At 26.7% G+C, this 15,115-nt stretch overlaps 1 protein-coding gene across 3 annotated transcripts in view; it reads right to left on the bottom strand.

Annotated features, from left to right (window-relative positions):
* Positions 1–2,328: 2,328 nt before the first annotated feature.
* Positions 2,329–15,115, bottom strand: part of LOC107448191 (girdin) — a 36,626-nt gene continuing 23,839 nt past the window's right edge. For 2 of the 3 annotated variants that reach the window (XM_043039544.2, XM_043039545.2), the window contains exons 18-30: positions 14,320–14,385; positions 13,673–13,828; positions 11,846–11,918; positions 11,405–11,665; positions 10,507–10,680; positions 10,047–10,175; positions 8,527–8,727; positions 6,180–6,322; positions 6,002–6,094; positions 5,296–5,353; positions 4,552–4,663; positions 4,351–4,475; positions 2,329–3,463 (exon numbers count right to left, since the gene is read on the bottom strand). In XM_043039544.2, coding sequence (XP_042895478.1) covers positions 3,026–3,463; positions 4,351–4,475; positions 4,552–4,663; positions 5,296–5,353; positions 6,002–6,094; positions 6,180–6,322; positions 8,527–8,727; positions 10,047–10,175; positions 10,507–10,680; positions 11,405–11,665; positions 11,846–11,918; positions 13,673–13,828; positions 14,320–14,385 — 2,029 coding nt within the window. In that variant the 3' untranslated portion in view covers positions 2,329–3,025. The remainder of the gene's footprint in view (positions 3,464–4,350; positions 4,476–4,551; positions 4,664–5,295; positions 5,354–6,001; positions 6,095–6,179; positions 6,323–8,526; positions 8,728–10,046; positions 10,176–10,506; positions 10,681–11,404; positions 11,666–11,845; positions 11,919–13,672; positions 13,829–14,319; positions 14,386–15,115) is intronic. The other variant, XM_071185464.1, reaches the window with a different exon arrangement.

Raw genomic sequence — 15,115 nt, 5'->3', positions numbered from 1 at the left:
AGTCTATATTACCACTTGCTTTCAAGTGATGTTTAGTATACCATATCTTTAAAGGATAATGGTAATCCTGTTGTTAGAAGGCGGAGCTTCTTTTAAATTAAAGGCAAAAATGGTAATAATATTCAATTATATAAAATTCAAGGGGTTTGATTAAAATAAAAAGCAATAACTAAAAATAAAGAAAAATTCTTTGAAACCAACAGCAGTTACAGTTAATGCAAATTTTTTTTTTATTGAATACTAAATGCAGCTTATAAGAATTATTTTTTGATAAAAAAAATCACCATAAAACGTATTATTGAATTTTTTAAAAATAAAATATATTATAAAAATATGGAAAATTCAATGGTACAAAATAATATAAAATGAGAATAAAATTGCAATTTTAAGAAAAATTAAAAAAGAGAGATCATTTTGAAATACAAACTTAGATTAAGTAAATGTATCACAGTCGACAAGAAAATGCATGGTTTGAGACTTCCAAGAAACTTTCAAGAATAAATGCAGTTGAGTCTCAACCAATTATTAAATGTAAGATACTGTGTCAAACAGTAAAATAGAAGAAAAAAAATTCCCTTTTAATACATGTATAGGCATTAATTGGAATAAAATATCATAGCTTTTTCTTAATACCAATTTTTAAATTGATACAACATTATAAAATAAACAAAAAATAAAGATTGAATATACATTTATACAAATATATAATTTATTTTATACACTTAAATTTTAAATTAAAAACAACACAAACATTACCGTAGCCAATTTCAAACGATTAACACATAAAATTTCATAAACTGAAGAAAGATATTAGTCTAAAACAAATGCTAAACTGTAAAATCTTTTGCTAAAAAACAGGTAAACAGATTTTTTTCGTGCATTAATAAAAGGAAGTTACAAATGTAAAAACTATTCAATGAATCTAAATAAAAAAATTATTTTTAAATTCAAGAGATCAAAGTAAGAAAGAAAAAGGAAGAATTCATTAGATTATGCCTGTACTTTTAAATGATTAATAAGAATAAAAAAATTAAATATCTAACATCAATGACACCAACAAAGAAAAGTTTTCCAACACGTAATTGTCGAAAATTTGGAATAAACAAATTTACATATCCTTATTTCCGATTGAAGTTATCGATGTAAATCCCATAATTAAGCACACATATAATTAGAGAGAGTAATTAAATTGACAATCAACATTAATATAGCATTTTGAAATATTATTTTTACAACATTTATAGGGTTAATTTTTAGTAAGGACTCAATTACATTAAGAAGCACAAATTCTAAAAAAATTGTGAATATTGATATTGAATTTTATAATAATGAAATATTTAATAACTACAAATATTAAAATTATTGGCTTTATTATTTTATTCATTATGGAAAAGTTGTAAAAAATAAAAATAACCCTTACCTTGAAAAATGTTTTAAAATAGTTAATGTTAGCAGACACTGAGTCACCAATATTTCAGTTATAATAATACGATATTGTGGCAAGTGCAGAGCATGCAAACTACCTTTTCCCTACACAGCTTTAATCTTATACAATAACACACTTCTAAACTATTGAGAAGCAAGAACTTCATACATACTTTATACCACACAATAAAAGAAGGAAACAAATGGTATGCATTTTTGTGCAAAACTTGATTAAATACTTTTTTATGAGCAGGAAATGAAACTAGATGCAAGATAAAGCATTTCTTGTGCAGATCAGCTCTTTCCAACAGCCTGAATAGCACCAGTTCAAACAAGTGATATCACTTCGTAAAAGTATTATTAACAGCTAAGATAATTAAAAAACAAAGGAACTAACAAGCAATAGTTTTGATTAAAAGCACATATATCACCAGGACAGAATTAAGTTTGAAAAAAAAAAAGATTAATTTTCTCTAAACAGAGAGAAATAGAATATTTTACAGGAATAGGTTTCATTTAATTAACACTTGATTATTATATAAATTTCACAAATTTTAAAGCTTTTTCAAACAAAAAGAACATACATTTGAGGTCCACTAAAAGACTTTTTACTAACAAAAAATTACTCATGATGTTTAAAAGGAATATGAGACATAATATATTTTAAAAAAATAATGAAAAAAACTTCAAAAGATAATGATAAAATCAAGAATATGGTAAAATTGTAATTTTTTTTATGACTGAGACAGTTAACTCATTAAAAATGGCCTAATGTAAAAGTCAAAGCAATTAGACTTTAAAAAAATAACATACCCTCACTGCTTCAAAAAGTTTTGCTGATCGCACCGCTTTATATTAAAAATAATAAGTGGTGCAGAAGATCTGCAACTACATAAAATAAACTTTACCATTATGGTACAGCAGTTAAATTTTTAAAGGTACACATTATTTAAATGTTTACAATCGTGATTTTTTTTTTTAACCTATAGGTTATAAAGAAAGAAAAACTTATGTCAGCAAAATAAAAATTAAAAGATACCCCACCTTCAAGACATGATTAATTTTCATTAATCTGAACAACAAAATTATTAAAAGAAAGATGGGGATAGAAAGATAAATGTTCAAAAAAGAATATATATTAAGGAGAAAAAAAGTCTTGATTTATAAAAACGAAAATTCGAACACATTGAGTTAATCATGGCAGAGATAATAACACATTTTAACTGTCAAATGATTATGAGAATATAAATTTAACACAATGATAACAATGAAATTTATTAACAGAGAGCAAAACCATAATCAGTCTTTATGTCTAAAGCACCCTTGACTTAAATTTTGACAATTTTTTTCCTCCTATAAAATGCTGCTCAAAATTTAAACTTAATACCACGCCTGCCTTAATTCCTTGTCTGGAAAACACTGAGCAATCTAGAATAGCAAATTTGTGAAAATCTTTTTGTCAATTGAAAAAAAAAAAAAAATAAACTTCAGTAGTTTCTTCTTATGTAACCATTACTAATACTGGTAGTAGTATGTGATGCAATTATTATTCCCAAATCCAAAGTAAAGACAAATGGTAGTCAGAGAAACATTAACGATACTAGACACAGCCATATTCATACCAGACAGAATTTTCAATAGACTTTTCCTTCGATCGAGAGCTATTATTTTGGTCTTGAGTTTTTTCAGTTTTAGTCCTAGAAATCTTGGAAGCCTCGGTGGTGTCAATATTGCTGTTAGTGTCAGAGCAATAAGCAGATAGTGGGCGTGTGGGTTTGTTGCCAATTGAAGAGCTCCTTAGTATATCAGTGGAAGGTGCAATGTATGACAAGGGCTGAAATGAGTTATCTGGCGAAAAGTGATGACGAGAAGTATTGTATGGCGAGATTTGCTGAGAGGAAGCACTTCTGGAGAAAGCTGGAGGAGAGTTGTAAGCCAGCATATCCGAACTAGTCAAGTTTGTGACAAAATTCAATGTCATGTTGTTTTCTAAAGTCGTATGCTTTTGTCCAATCTCCTTCTTAAGCTCAGTGTCAGCCTGTGAGAGAAAGCATTATTGCATTCGAATTTAAATACAGTATAAAATGAATTATTATAACAGTTTAGTTATAGCTAACAAAACGACAAATGGCAAAACCAAAGATGCATTACTTTTAAACTTTTATTAAAGTTTCTCTTTTACACTTAATAGTATTAGTTTTAATATTTGGTATGACGACTTTTGGTGTTTGGATCAAGTCAATGGTTTAATATATTTTTCCTTATACAGTCTTTATTCTATATCTACATATGTTTGTGTAAGGGAAAATCTTCTATTATTATTTACATTTATTTCCAGAACAGATTTATGCATAACAATTCTTATTCGAGTATATTTTCAACACAAATGGAAAGGGAGCGATAAATTTTTCTTCCTAGGATAGTAAACTGAAATTGTTTAAGTTCATTCAAGGAATTCTTTCATTTTCGAAGTGAGAGATATAGACAGAGTTTTGAATATTAAACTTTAAATAACTTCTGACTACCTGCTGCCAAAAGTTTCTGCTCTAGATTCAGATATTTTATGTAGGTAAACTCCTTAGTGTAAGTTAAGAAAAAGTATCTTACATTTTCATAATTTAACATTTGCAATCATAAAAGAATCATAGAAGTGTTCTGATAACATTCTTACAACACAAAACTGGAAAAAGTTAAAAGCCGATTAGTTAGATGTTCAATTACTTAGAAATAAAGTTAAAATTTTGCTGCTGACAGAACTGTAAGAAAGTGTAAGTTTGTAACAGAACTGTAAGTTTGTAAAGAAAAGAACATTATGATTATTCAATTAAAAAAATATTTTTAGTTTATAAAAAATTAAAATTAATGAAGCCATAAAAATTACTAAATTAATACACAGAATTACTCGAAAAGAAAAAAAAAACTTACAGTGTCAATCTTATCTGCAGGTGTTGTAGCTTGTTCTGAATTTCTATCCTTTTGAACACCTAGTCCAACATCCCTCACAGGGATATGATCTTCCTGACATGAATCTTCCAGGTTTAAAATATTACCTATAAATGAAATGGGTTTCATTAGAAAGAGTTCAAAACATACGAGAATAGCATTAAATGTAGAAGACGAGCATACTTTTTTTATGAGACCATCCAAGAGATTTATTAGGTCGGCGAAGACTACAATATAGGCTTGAATCTGTGGAATTATCTGATTGGCTACTGAGAGGATCATTATGCTTGCCATTCTAAAAACACACACACAAAAAAATTATCAATTAAAATATTAAATAGAAATTCATATATTTTGCATCTTCAGATTTTTATACAAAGTGCAGCGAAAGGGAATAGTAATTTCTCTTTCTACAAGCAATTCAAGAATGGCTCTATATCTTCAATTGATACAAGGGGGAAATATGTAGCAGTTGCTTTAGCTAACCAAAGAATATTCATTCACTGTTCGCTAAAAAAATTTGCTTGAAAATTTTAGCAATCAACATTCTTTTAGAGCATGAAACAAGTGATGTTAGGAAGAGAGTTGGATCGAACTATAAGCAGGTTACCACAACAACTGCAACTATAACCAACAACTTTATTTAATCATAACAACACAAGTATAGTCTTAAAATAAAACATACATTCATGAAAAACAATATTTCATAACTTTCAGCACATAATGCAGTATTTTTTAGGTCTGCCACCATATTTATCATCTATTTAAGAAATATATTTGTCATCTAGTAAGAATATTTCCAGCTATATTGCATCATTGCTTAACTAAAAAAAATACTATTTTAATCGCTAAATGCAATTAATTCTATTTCACATCTAATCATCTATGAAAAAACATGTTATGTACAATACACTATAAGCTATTTACCCTTAAAAATGCAGATCGAGTCCTCCGCATTCGTAAAGAGCTACCACTTGTTGGTTTCCTGCAAAAAAAATTACAAAAATTTAAAGAGGCAGATTACTTAAATGTGTAAATCAATTTCTAAAAAACAATTAATTGCTCTTTAAAAAGATCTTATTTTTCGAGAAGTTAAAAGATCTAGCTTAATTCGAAAATTATAATTGCTGCATACGTAGGTACAAATATTTTTACAGTTGACTTTCATTTATTGTGAGCTAATCTTGTTGAAGTAATTTTGCAAGGCTTCTTCTTTTCTTGGACACAGTCTACAAACTATAAAACAATTTTTACAAACATAACTTTTTGAGATCAGTGATGTAGGTAAAGATTTTTTTTTTGATAGAGGTTTTCGAACTTAAGTTTCCTTTTATAAATTTCAAAGTATGCATAAAAACATCGTTATTTACATCTAATTAAACTACTTTATCAATGAATAGGTTTTAAATTAAAATATATTTTTTCATACGGTGTTAAAAACCTTAACTGAGCCACTGTTTAAGGCTTTGTTATTTTTTGACAGACTGCATATGTAGCAATGGCAATTCTCGGTTAGGGTTTTCACTGTGTGTTCAATTTTAATGAAACTACATTAAAATTGAACACAATTGTTAGATTTTAATTTTTATAAAGGAAATAATTTAAACAAATCTGTAACAGAAAAGTCATTTACCTTTTAGGAGATTTTTGTAATTTACTGGAATGATCTATTAGTCTTTGCTCGAGTTTTTCTTTCTGTTGGCACAATTCTCTCAGTTTTTCTCTACTGTTGAAACATAAGATAACATAACTAAAGTTGAAACGTAAGGTAACATAACTAAAGGCATAAAAGAGTAAACAATTTCACTTACAAGCTGTTTTCTTCTTTACGGAACTGGTTCTGCTCTGAAATTACTTGAAAAAGAAGTTCATGATACTGACTAAGCAACACAGACAAATGAGTCATAAGTGACTGTTGCTCTTCTTCCATCATTGAATTCTTCTGAGACAGCAACTGCAATGACATTATTTATATTATTTTCTATCTTCTTTTTTGTTTCAAAAATAAATAAATAAACAAAAAATTTTAAGAAAAAACAATATTAATAGGTTGTTAAATTTGTTAGTAGCTCATTTCCACTTTTAAACACAAGATTTACAACTTCGAAAAAAAAAAAAAAAAAAAAAAAAAAAAAACACTGTAACAAGTTCAAATTTTTGAAATACTGATCCTTCTTCCAATTCCGTGTCTGATATCAACAAAATTGCTGAGAAATATACAATTGAAAATACATAAAACCACTGAAAAACATGCATATTTATGTAGAATATATCTCATGAGAACATATAATTAAAATTTCTGATAGATTAAGTTAAGTTCATAATCAAATTTTCAAATATGTTAGAAGAGAGATTTCGCTAATTGTGTGAATAGTTTAAATTTACTAAGTAAAAAAAAAAAGAANTTTCGTTGCGGCACACTTTTAACGATTTCGAAATTTGACGGCACACAATGAAAAAATTAGATTAAAAGTTGTTTAATTACCTATTTTACACTGTGTTAAATAGTTTGTGATAATAATTTTGAATGTGGAATAAAATAATATGCACTACAAAATCACATTTATTAAGGGATTAACTATTTCTTTTCGACCAATTTTTTATTAGTTAGTAACAGTTATTATTTTTTTGCTAGTTATAAATTGTTAGCTTGTTTTCTATAATTATTAACTGTTTTTTTTTAATTTCTTGTTAACCAGTTTTTTGCTAATTATTAATTGTTAGCTTAATTTTTGTTAATTATCCTTTGTTAATTTGTTTTTTATATATTTGTTTTTTTAGTTATCCTTTGTTAGTTTTCTTACTAATTGCATAGCTTACTTAAATGATCAGCTCTTACAACATTTTTTAAAATTGTCTGTTAAACACTTCCATCTTATTTTAAGATTGTTAGAGACAATACAATCGCCGATGAAGATGCTATCACGCTGTTAAAGCGTGGGAAAATTATAAAAAGTATATATACACTTATCTTTATTTTAAACTTTACTCATAATAAAAAAAATCATTATAATTTTTATTGCATCATTTCTAATATTTGGCGGCACATTTTTAAGAATTTGGCGGCACACAAAAGTGCCGCAGCACAGTGGTTGAGAATCACTGGTATAGACATTTAAACAGCTTAGAATAGCTCGTTTCCACTTTTAAACACAAGATTTATAACTTTGTAAAAAAAACTGTGACAAGGTTAAATTTTTTAAATACTGACCCTTCTTCTAATTTTGTGTCTGATATCAACAAAATTGCAGAGTAATATACGATTCAAAATATATAAAATCACAGAAAAGCACACATATTTATGTAGAATATATCTCCTCAGAACATATAATTAAAATTTCTGATAGATTAAATTAAGAACATAATCAAATTTTCAAATATGTTAGAAGAGAGATTTCACTAATTGTGTGAATAGTTTAAATTTACTAAGTAAAAAAAAAGAAAATTGAAAAAAGAAGAAATTTTGAAATATTTATAACTCATTAATTTTATGCTTTACAGCAATGAAATTGTGAATAACATTCTCAAATACATGAAATCCATTAAACACATGCAAATTTATGGAGAAAATAGCATTATTTCAATTTCATTAGAATATATAATTACTTAAAATATATATTTCATTATTAAAATATATAAAGGTCATTAAAATATATAATTCATTACTTCTATTAGACTATACAATTCATTATTGTAACTATAAAATACAATTTATATCTATTGCAGATATCATTTATAATGCTGGTAAATCATTAAAATATGTCAGAGGAGAGAGTGTATTTTAAAGATATAAAACTTGTGAACATAAACTATCATTTATGACAACCAATTTCTAATTTTAATGAATATTTAAACACAAACCATTTTTCCAATTCTTTATGTAGAATAGATTCTGTTTGATAATTATTAAAAAAAATTTCTACATATTAGTCTCAATTAAATATCACATTCAGTAAAGGAGTTTTAATACTATCAAAGGATATTACTATCAGATATTAATGCATTAAAAATGAGTGATTACTAGCTTATTCTTTGAAAAGACTTCATACAAAAATATCAAAGTTAAACAATAATGAACTTGTAGATTTTTACAGAGTTAATTGACAATTTCAAGTTAACAAATAAATTCTTCAGCTTAATACAATTTATTTTTTTTACCTCACAGCAGCTCGTGAGTTTTGAAACTTCTACATCAAGTGATGATGTTTCATTTTGGCATTCAAGAAGCTCTCCCTGCAAAGCTGTATGCTTTAATTTCAGTTCATTGTTTTCAGTCTTAAGGGTTTTGTGAATGGTTTGTAATGCTTTCAATTCAGTTGTTACTTCTTCATGATTTTCACGCAAAGACTTCATCTGATCCTATAATATATTTAGAAAAGAATAACTGTATAAACATAAAATGTTTATCCTGAAATATTAATTCATCTGTAAATAATACTATATGAAAATAATTAAGCTTATCAGTAGCTATTATAAATAGACTTTATTGACAGAATATATCAAAGGATACTGTGAATTTAATAAATAAATAAATAAAAAAAATTTTGTTCATTTGTTTTTTTAAAGACAAAAATATTTTTTAAACTCTAGGCAAAACATACATATAACATATAACCACATACAGTGTAAAACATAAGATAATACCAAGGGAAAAAACAATCTTTTTTAAAAACAAGATAATATATTGTCAAACACGTTACATATAAAGCAAGACTAAAACAAACCTAGATTTAAGTTCAAGATTACAAATCCAAGTTTAGGACACAAAATCAATATACCGTTGGGTGAATTTCTTATTCTGGGCACAGCTTTAAAAGTATATTTAAGAAAATCGACCCAGCTTGAAAGAAATGTTTACAAAAATGGACCTGGCATTTTATTCCATTTTTCAAATCATTCTTATGAAAATCGTTCTTTAAAAAAAAAAAAAATAAATAAAAATAAAACTAGTGGATCCAAACAAATATATGTGATATCATCTATTTGCTTAAATAACTTAAAACATATTTTTTTTAATTGGTCTTTGTTTGAAAAGATATTAAAAGCCTACTTTTCATTTAATAAGGTTGTCAAGGATCCTATAAATTAATAAATAATTGACGATAGTTCAAATTAAAAAATTTTAAAATCACTTTATTGTTTATTTTGAATATGACAAGATGACTAAAGCCCCAACCAACCACTTATGAACAGATGCTCTGATTCCGAAGTTTGAGACTTTACTCCAGTAACGGTTAAGTTTAATGTTTAAAAAAGTAAGTTCAATATTTCTCATTTGTGTGCTGCGTGAACATTGTGTTGAACATTTAAAAGGCATATTTTTTGCTGTGTACAACTTGTTTAACACAAATTTTTAGCTGTGCCCATTGCTTTAAATGCCCATTCTGAGCAGTGTCCATTTTCTTCAACGCATATTTCAAGCAGTGTCTGAAATAAAAAGCTCACTGATGATCTACAATAGACATTATTATACAGGCAATGGCCTTAAAAAACTCTAAAAAAAACAAACATATGTAATCAAATTACGGACTGGTTAGACTATGCTTTAGACAGTTAACCCACTGGCAGTTTAGCAAATGGGCAAAATTGGGAGGATATTTCTCCCCTATACTCTATTTCGATATTTAAGAACAAACTATTTGTACTTAAAAAACAAATTGGATGAAAAGAAAATATACCTTAAGCTGAATATAATCAGATCTCAAATTATTAAGCAGTCTAGAATCAACTCTTGAATCTTCTTGCTCAAGAACTTCTCTTAATCGCATTACTTCTTCATAGGAAATCAGAGCTGCCTGCAGCTTTTCCTAGAAAATGAGCAATTAGAGTTATAAGCTAGTTTTTATATAGTTTAGAGACATTAGCTAGTTTTTTAGAAGGGCATTACAAAAAATGTTAAAGTTTCTGCAACAAATAAAGTCAAATTTGTTATTTTAAAGATGAAACACTTTTTTTCTCGTAAATTATTACACACTTTAGTTAGCTGAATACGAAGGAAAGTTTTATAGTGAATACTTATGTCTTATATAATATGCTTACCATACATACACTATTTTTTAAAATTAAAATAATAATAAAGCCACATGCAAATAAATAAAAATAGTTGGGACTAAATAATTATTGACTCACTAATTTTACCTTTAAATCACTACACTCAAGCTTTAAAGTTTTGTTATAAGACTTTAATGAGCTGTTCCCCTTAGCTATAGCATCATAGTCATTTGTTAATTGCTCATGCAATCTCTGTAAGGAATCATTATCAGTAGAAAGGCACCTATTACGGTTCTCTAAATCAACACATTGTTGGCTGACCTATAACAAAAAAAAAAAACATATATATTTGCAATTTTTTTTAAAAAAGTACACAGGTATATACAATGTAAAAGTATTGTTATTGCGCAAACAGAATGTTAAACTAAAGCAAACAACGTTAAAAAGCACAAAAATATTTTTCTGCTTTTTAATGTAGTTTGCTTTAGTTTGTATTTTAACACAAAGGTCGCCCACTTGTGTATTTAAACAGAATGTTGCCAACAAAAAGAATTGAAAAAATTTACTTAAATATATATAAGCATTAGTTTTTTTTAATACACAACTGAGAATAAACTTTATAACTTTTTAATATAGAGTATACAATTTGTATTCATTTTACAAAAATTTTTTAACTCCAACGTGATCATACTAAATGTCAATGACTGTATTAAATTTATAAATGAAAAATTCAATATCTAAACATTTTTTATTATGTCTTTAAATAAAACAAGAACTCTAATTATTATATTGTAACAAAATTATAGAAATAAAATATTGCTATCAGACAAAATTAGGGGAAAAAATTGGAGTCATCACACATGAATAAAAAAGAAAAACATTTTTTCTTAAACCAAATTTATAGCTAAAATCATAAGATTAATACAATGATACTAAAACAATCTTTTAATCATTTTTATGAGGAAAAAATTATGGATTGTGCAAAATTATAAAAAAATTTATTGCATAAAGTTATTAATGAAAACAGAAAGCAAACATTTAATACCTTTTTCAACTGTTCTTCCAAATTTGAGAACTGAGATTGAAATAGAGTCTTTTGTGATGCCAAAGTTTTATTCTGGGAAGACACGACAGTGATTTCAACTTCAAGTTTAGCTAATTTAGATTGCAGGGAATTGTTTTGGGATAGAACTGTGGATAAATTCTTTTCTACAGAGTCTAACTGACCTTTTAGATTGTTGTTTTGATCCTTTAGCAGGGATACTTGGTTATTTAAATTATAATTTTCATCCTCAATTGCAGATTTCTAAAGTAATAAGAAAGAAAAATACATTTTGAATTTAAGTAGGAGTAAAAGGTCTAGAATCACAGTGTATAATAATTCTGCATGTAGTACTGAAAAAATTAAAGATAAGAATAAAGGAAGTGTAATATTATCTACACATTAATATTAATAAAAATATATATAATTAGTATTGAAGCATACTTTTTTCTCTAATTCTATAACATCAGCTTTCAGTTCTTCAAGTTCACGTAAAGTTTCGCTCGAAAAAACTAATCTAAGGGTTGAAAAGAAATTATAAAAATTAGAATTTTTAAACGGTTTCAAAAGTATTAGGTAGAATATGATAAAACAGAAGCACATAACAGAAAAACACACTTAGTCATAATATATTTAGGCAATAAAAAAATGCCAGTAGAGAGATCATGTAAGAAGAAAAAAAATTTACAAACAGACATGCAAAACGTATGTCTGTATGTAATTTTTTCATTATAATTATTTCATTTTTCTAAACTTTTTTAGCAGAACTTTATATTATATATATGCAAGCAAAACTTGAAAAACATGTTCTTGAATTTGAAAAATTGCAAATTTCATCTTATCATTCTAAATGTTCAAATTTCCTCTCACTATTCCAAATTATGCTAAAATTTGGAACATAAGAATTTGGAATATAAGAGTTCAGTAAATTACACAATCCAATAAATAATATGGGATTGGAAGTTAAAAGAGTTATTTTATAGGATTTATAAAAATGATAAATTTGCTAACTAATAATGAGTTGTTAAACTGAGTTCTGTAAAGTTTTTGACAGAGAATTTTGAAATTTCTATATTTAAGAAGCTTAAGTGAAACAAACTATAACAAAGTAAGGAATATCCAATATTTTGCAACTATTCGGCCAAACATTCAGCAATGAATTTAAAAAAAAAAAAAAAAAAAATTGGGGGGGTTGAATAGATTCAATAAAGAATAATTTAAAATTGTATGTTTTACTATACATTATCATAAATAATTTTTACACATATTTGCTAAGTTCTAAAACTTGTTAATTTGTGTTAGATCCCTTAATATTAATTTTCCTTTTGCATACTTTGTCGTATCTTACAAATTTTTAAAGTGAAATGTAAAGTTTTTGCACTTAATCATAAAATTAATTTATTTTAAGATAATTGTATGCAAAAAAATAATTTTTCATAATTATTTATTATTTTATTTAATAATAGAAAAAATTTTGAACTGTAAGATACATACTTCTATTACATTTTCAAGAACTTAACTTTAGGTGTCAAAAAAAATTTGGATATTTTAACAAAACAGCATTTACTTATCAAATACCAACTCAAAATATGCAGCAAAACTCTTAACTTATCACAAATTCTTTTCCATTATAGTTTGAGAATTCACAGCAGTTTTCTGTTATCGGTCACTCTACCTACAATAATATTGCAGCTGCTTTTAGTTGCTCAGTCTAGAAATTTGCAGAATTTAGTTTGGCTGGGCAAGGCAGTTTGTGATCCAAATCTTCACAAAACAAGATAATAGGAAAATGGGATAGACTGCTCCACAAAACATAGAAGGCAACAACTGAGTTTTAAGTTAGTAAACTTAGGAAATAACTAGTTAAATGAAAGGAAGGATCCGTCCAATTTTTTTAAAGGCTAAATAAGGGTTACCTAAATAAAAAGTAGGCACGTAAGATAACTTCAGAAATACAGCAGCGCCACTATTTAGGAAAATGAACAAAGGTAAGAGGAGTGCTTTGTAGATCATTAATTCCTGAACATTCAATGTTCAATAACATTTTTTCTAAAATCAACTATAATAAGTAAAATTACGGAAAAACAATGAGAAACCAAAGTGAATGATTGAAACTGTGGAAAAAAATAAGATTAATGTAAAATCCTGCATTTTTAGTCCCATTCACTCATGCTTTCATTTTGTGCAATTACTTAACATAAATAATAATGAAAAAAAAAACATTTTGATGTAAAATAATATTGAAGTATTACAAATGAAAAAATTACTAACTTCTTTGATATGCTCTGTTCATTGTGATCAGGAGTTGTTGCAATGTTTTGCGATGTTGAGGAGAAGTTATTAGATGAAGGATTACCAATGAGATCTTCCAATTCTTTTTCATGATCTGCTTTAACATGGACACTAGTGTGGTTATAATCAACATTACTGTAAGTAGAAAATAACAGCTATAAGGTGGGAAAAGTTCGTTTTTACAAGAATTGTAAAAGGAAGAGCTTTAAGGAAAGTCGACATTGAACTCTTAAAACCTTAAATTTTCAGGTTGAAAAATATGCTATGATTGACTATAAGGATAAAATAATAATATATATTGTTTATCCTGAAATAAGGGAGTTCCGTAATTAGGTGCAGCTGTTTATAAAAATCTGCTAAGCATTCCATAAAAGGGAAGAGAAATGAGACAGAAGAAATCATAATGCCATTTTTTAAACATACTTGCTATCTTGCACTCTAAAGATGTTTATAACTATCGAATTTTTTTAAACATTCCTCATTTTAATTCCAAAGCCAGTTTTTTTTCACTGTAGATAAATTAATTGATTTACTAATGTTTGCAAAATTTATGTTGAATTCTGTGAGTTTAACATGAGATACTTTCCTTACAAACTCCTTAACTATGATACTTAAAATATACATACCTAAGCTTTTGACTATCAGTTTTTTGTTCTTTCTCACATAAATACTTATCAGCACCTTTAAGTTCACTGGAAAAATGAATAAATTACTTAATTTTAAAAACATAAAAAATAAAAATTTTTACTTTGAATTAGAATGCATAGTAAACACAACATATAAAAGTATTGTAAAAGAAATATTAAAAAAAGTTTGAAACAAATAATATTTAAGGTAACAGCATTTGAAAAGAGCAAAAATAGTAGCTGTAACTAAAAGTTGATTCTAGTTCTGCATGTAATTAGTAGTGTTTATGAAAATTTGATGCAATATTTTATAACTACAAATCAAGCTAGCATATAAAAAAAAGTTTTTGGAAAAAGTATGTTTTTAGTTATGATGCAAGAATAAGAAAATATGATTGTATCAATTTAAATTACTAAATACAAGAAAACAGCAACCTATTTATTTGGGCTGTTATAAAATTATTTTAAAAATAGTAAACAGTTTTCTTGAAAATTATTTATAAATGACAGATTCGATCTTCAGCAGTGGCTCAAAGCCCATCAAGCTTCAGCTGGTTGGGTATCAAATTGTCTGGGTAGTAAAAGTGTTATTGTGCATAATGCTAACCACAACAGGAGTGGCTCAAAGCCCACCAAGCTTTAGCTGGTTGGGTATCAGCTTGTCTGGGCAGTAAAAGTGGAATTGTGCATAATGCTAACCACAACAGGGTGTTGTGGGAATGCTTTTAAGGATCAATCAGATTCTATCTTCAGCAGTGGATCAAAGCCCATCAAGCTTTAGCTGGTTGGATATCAG

Source organism: Parasteatoda tepidariorum, chromosome 9 (assembly GCF_043381705.1).
Source record: "Parasteatoda tepidariorum isolate YZ-2023 chromosome 9, CAS_Ptep_4.0, whole genome shotgun sequence".
Classification (NCBI taxonomy): domain Eukaryota; kingdom Metazoa; phylum Arthropoda; class Arachnida; order Araneae; family Theridiidae; genus Parasteatoda; species Parasteatoda tepidariorum.
Note: the sequence above shows the minus strand (reverse complement) of the source record. Positions and strands in the feature narration are given on the sequence as shown.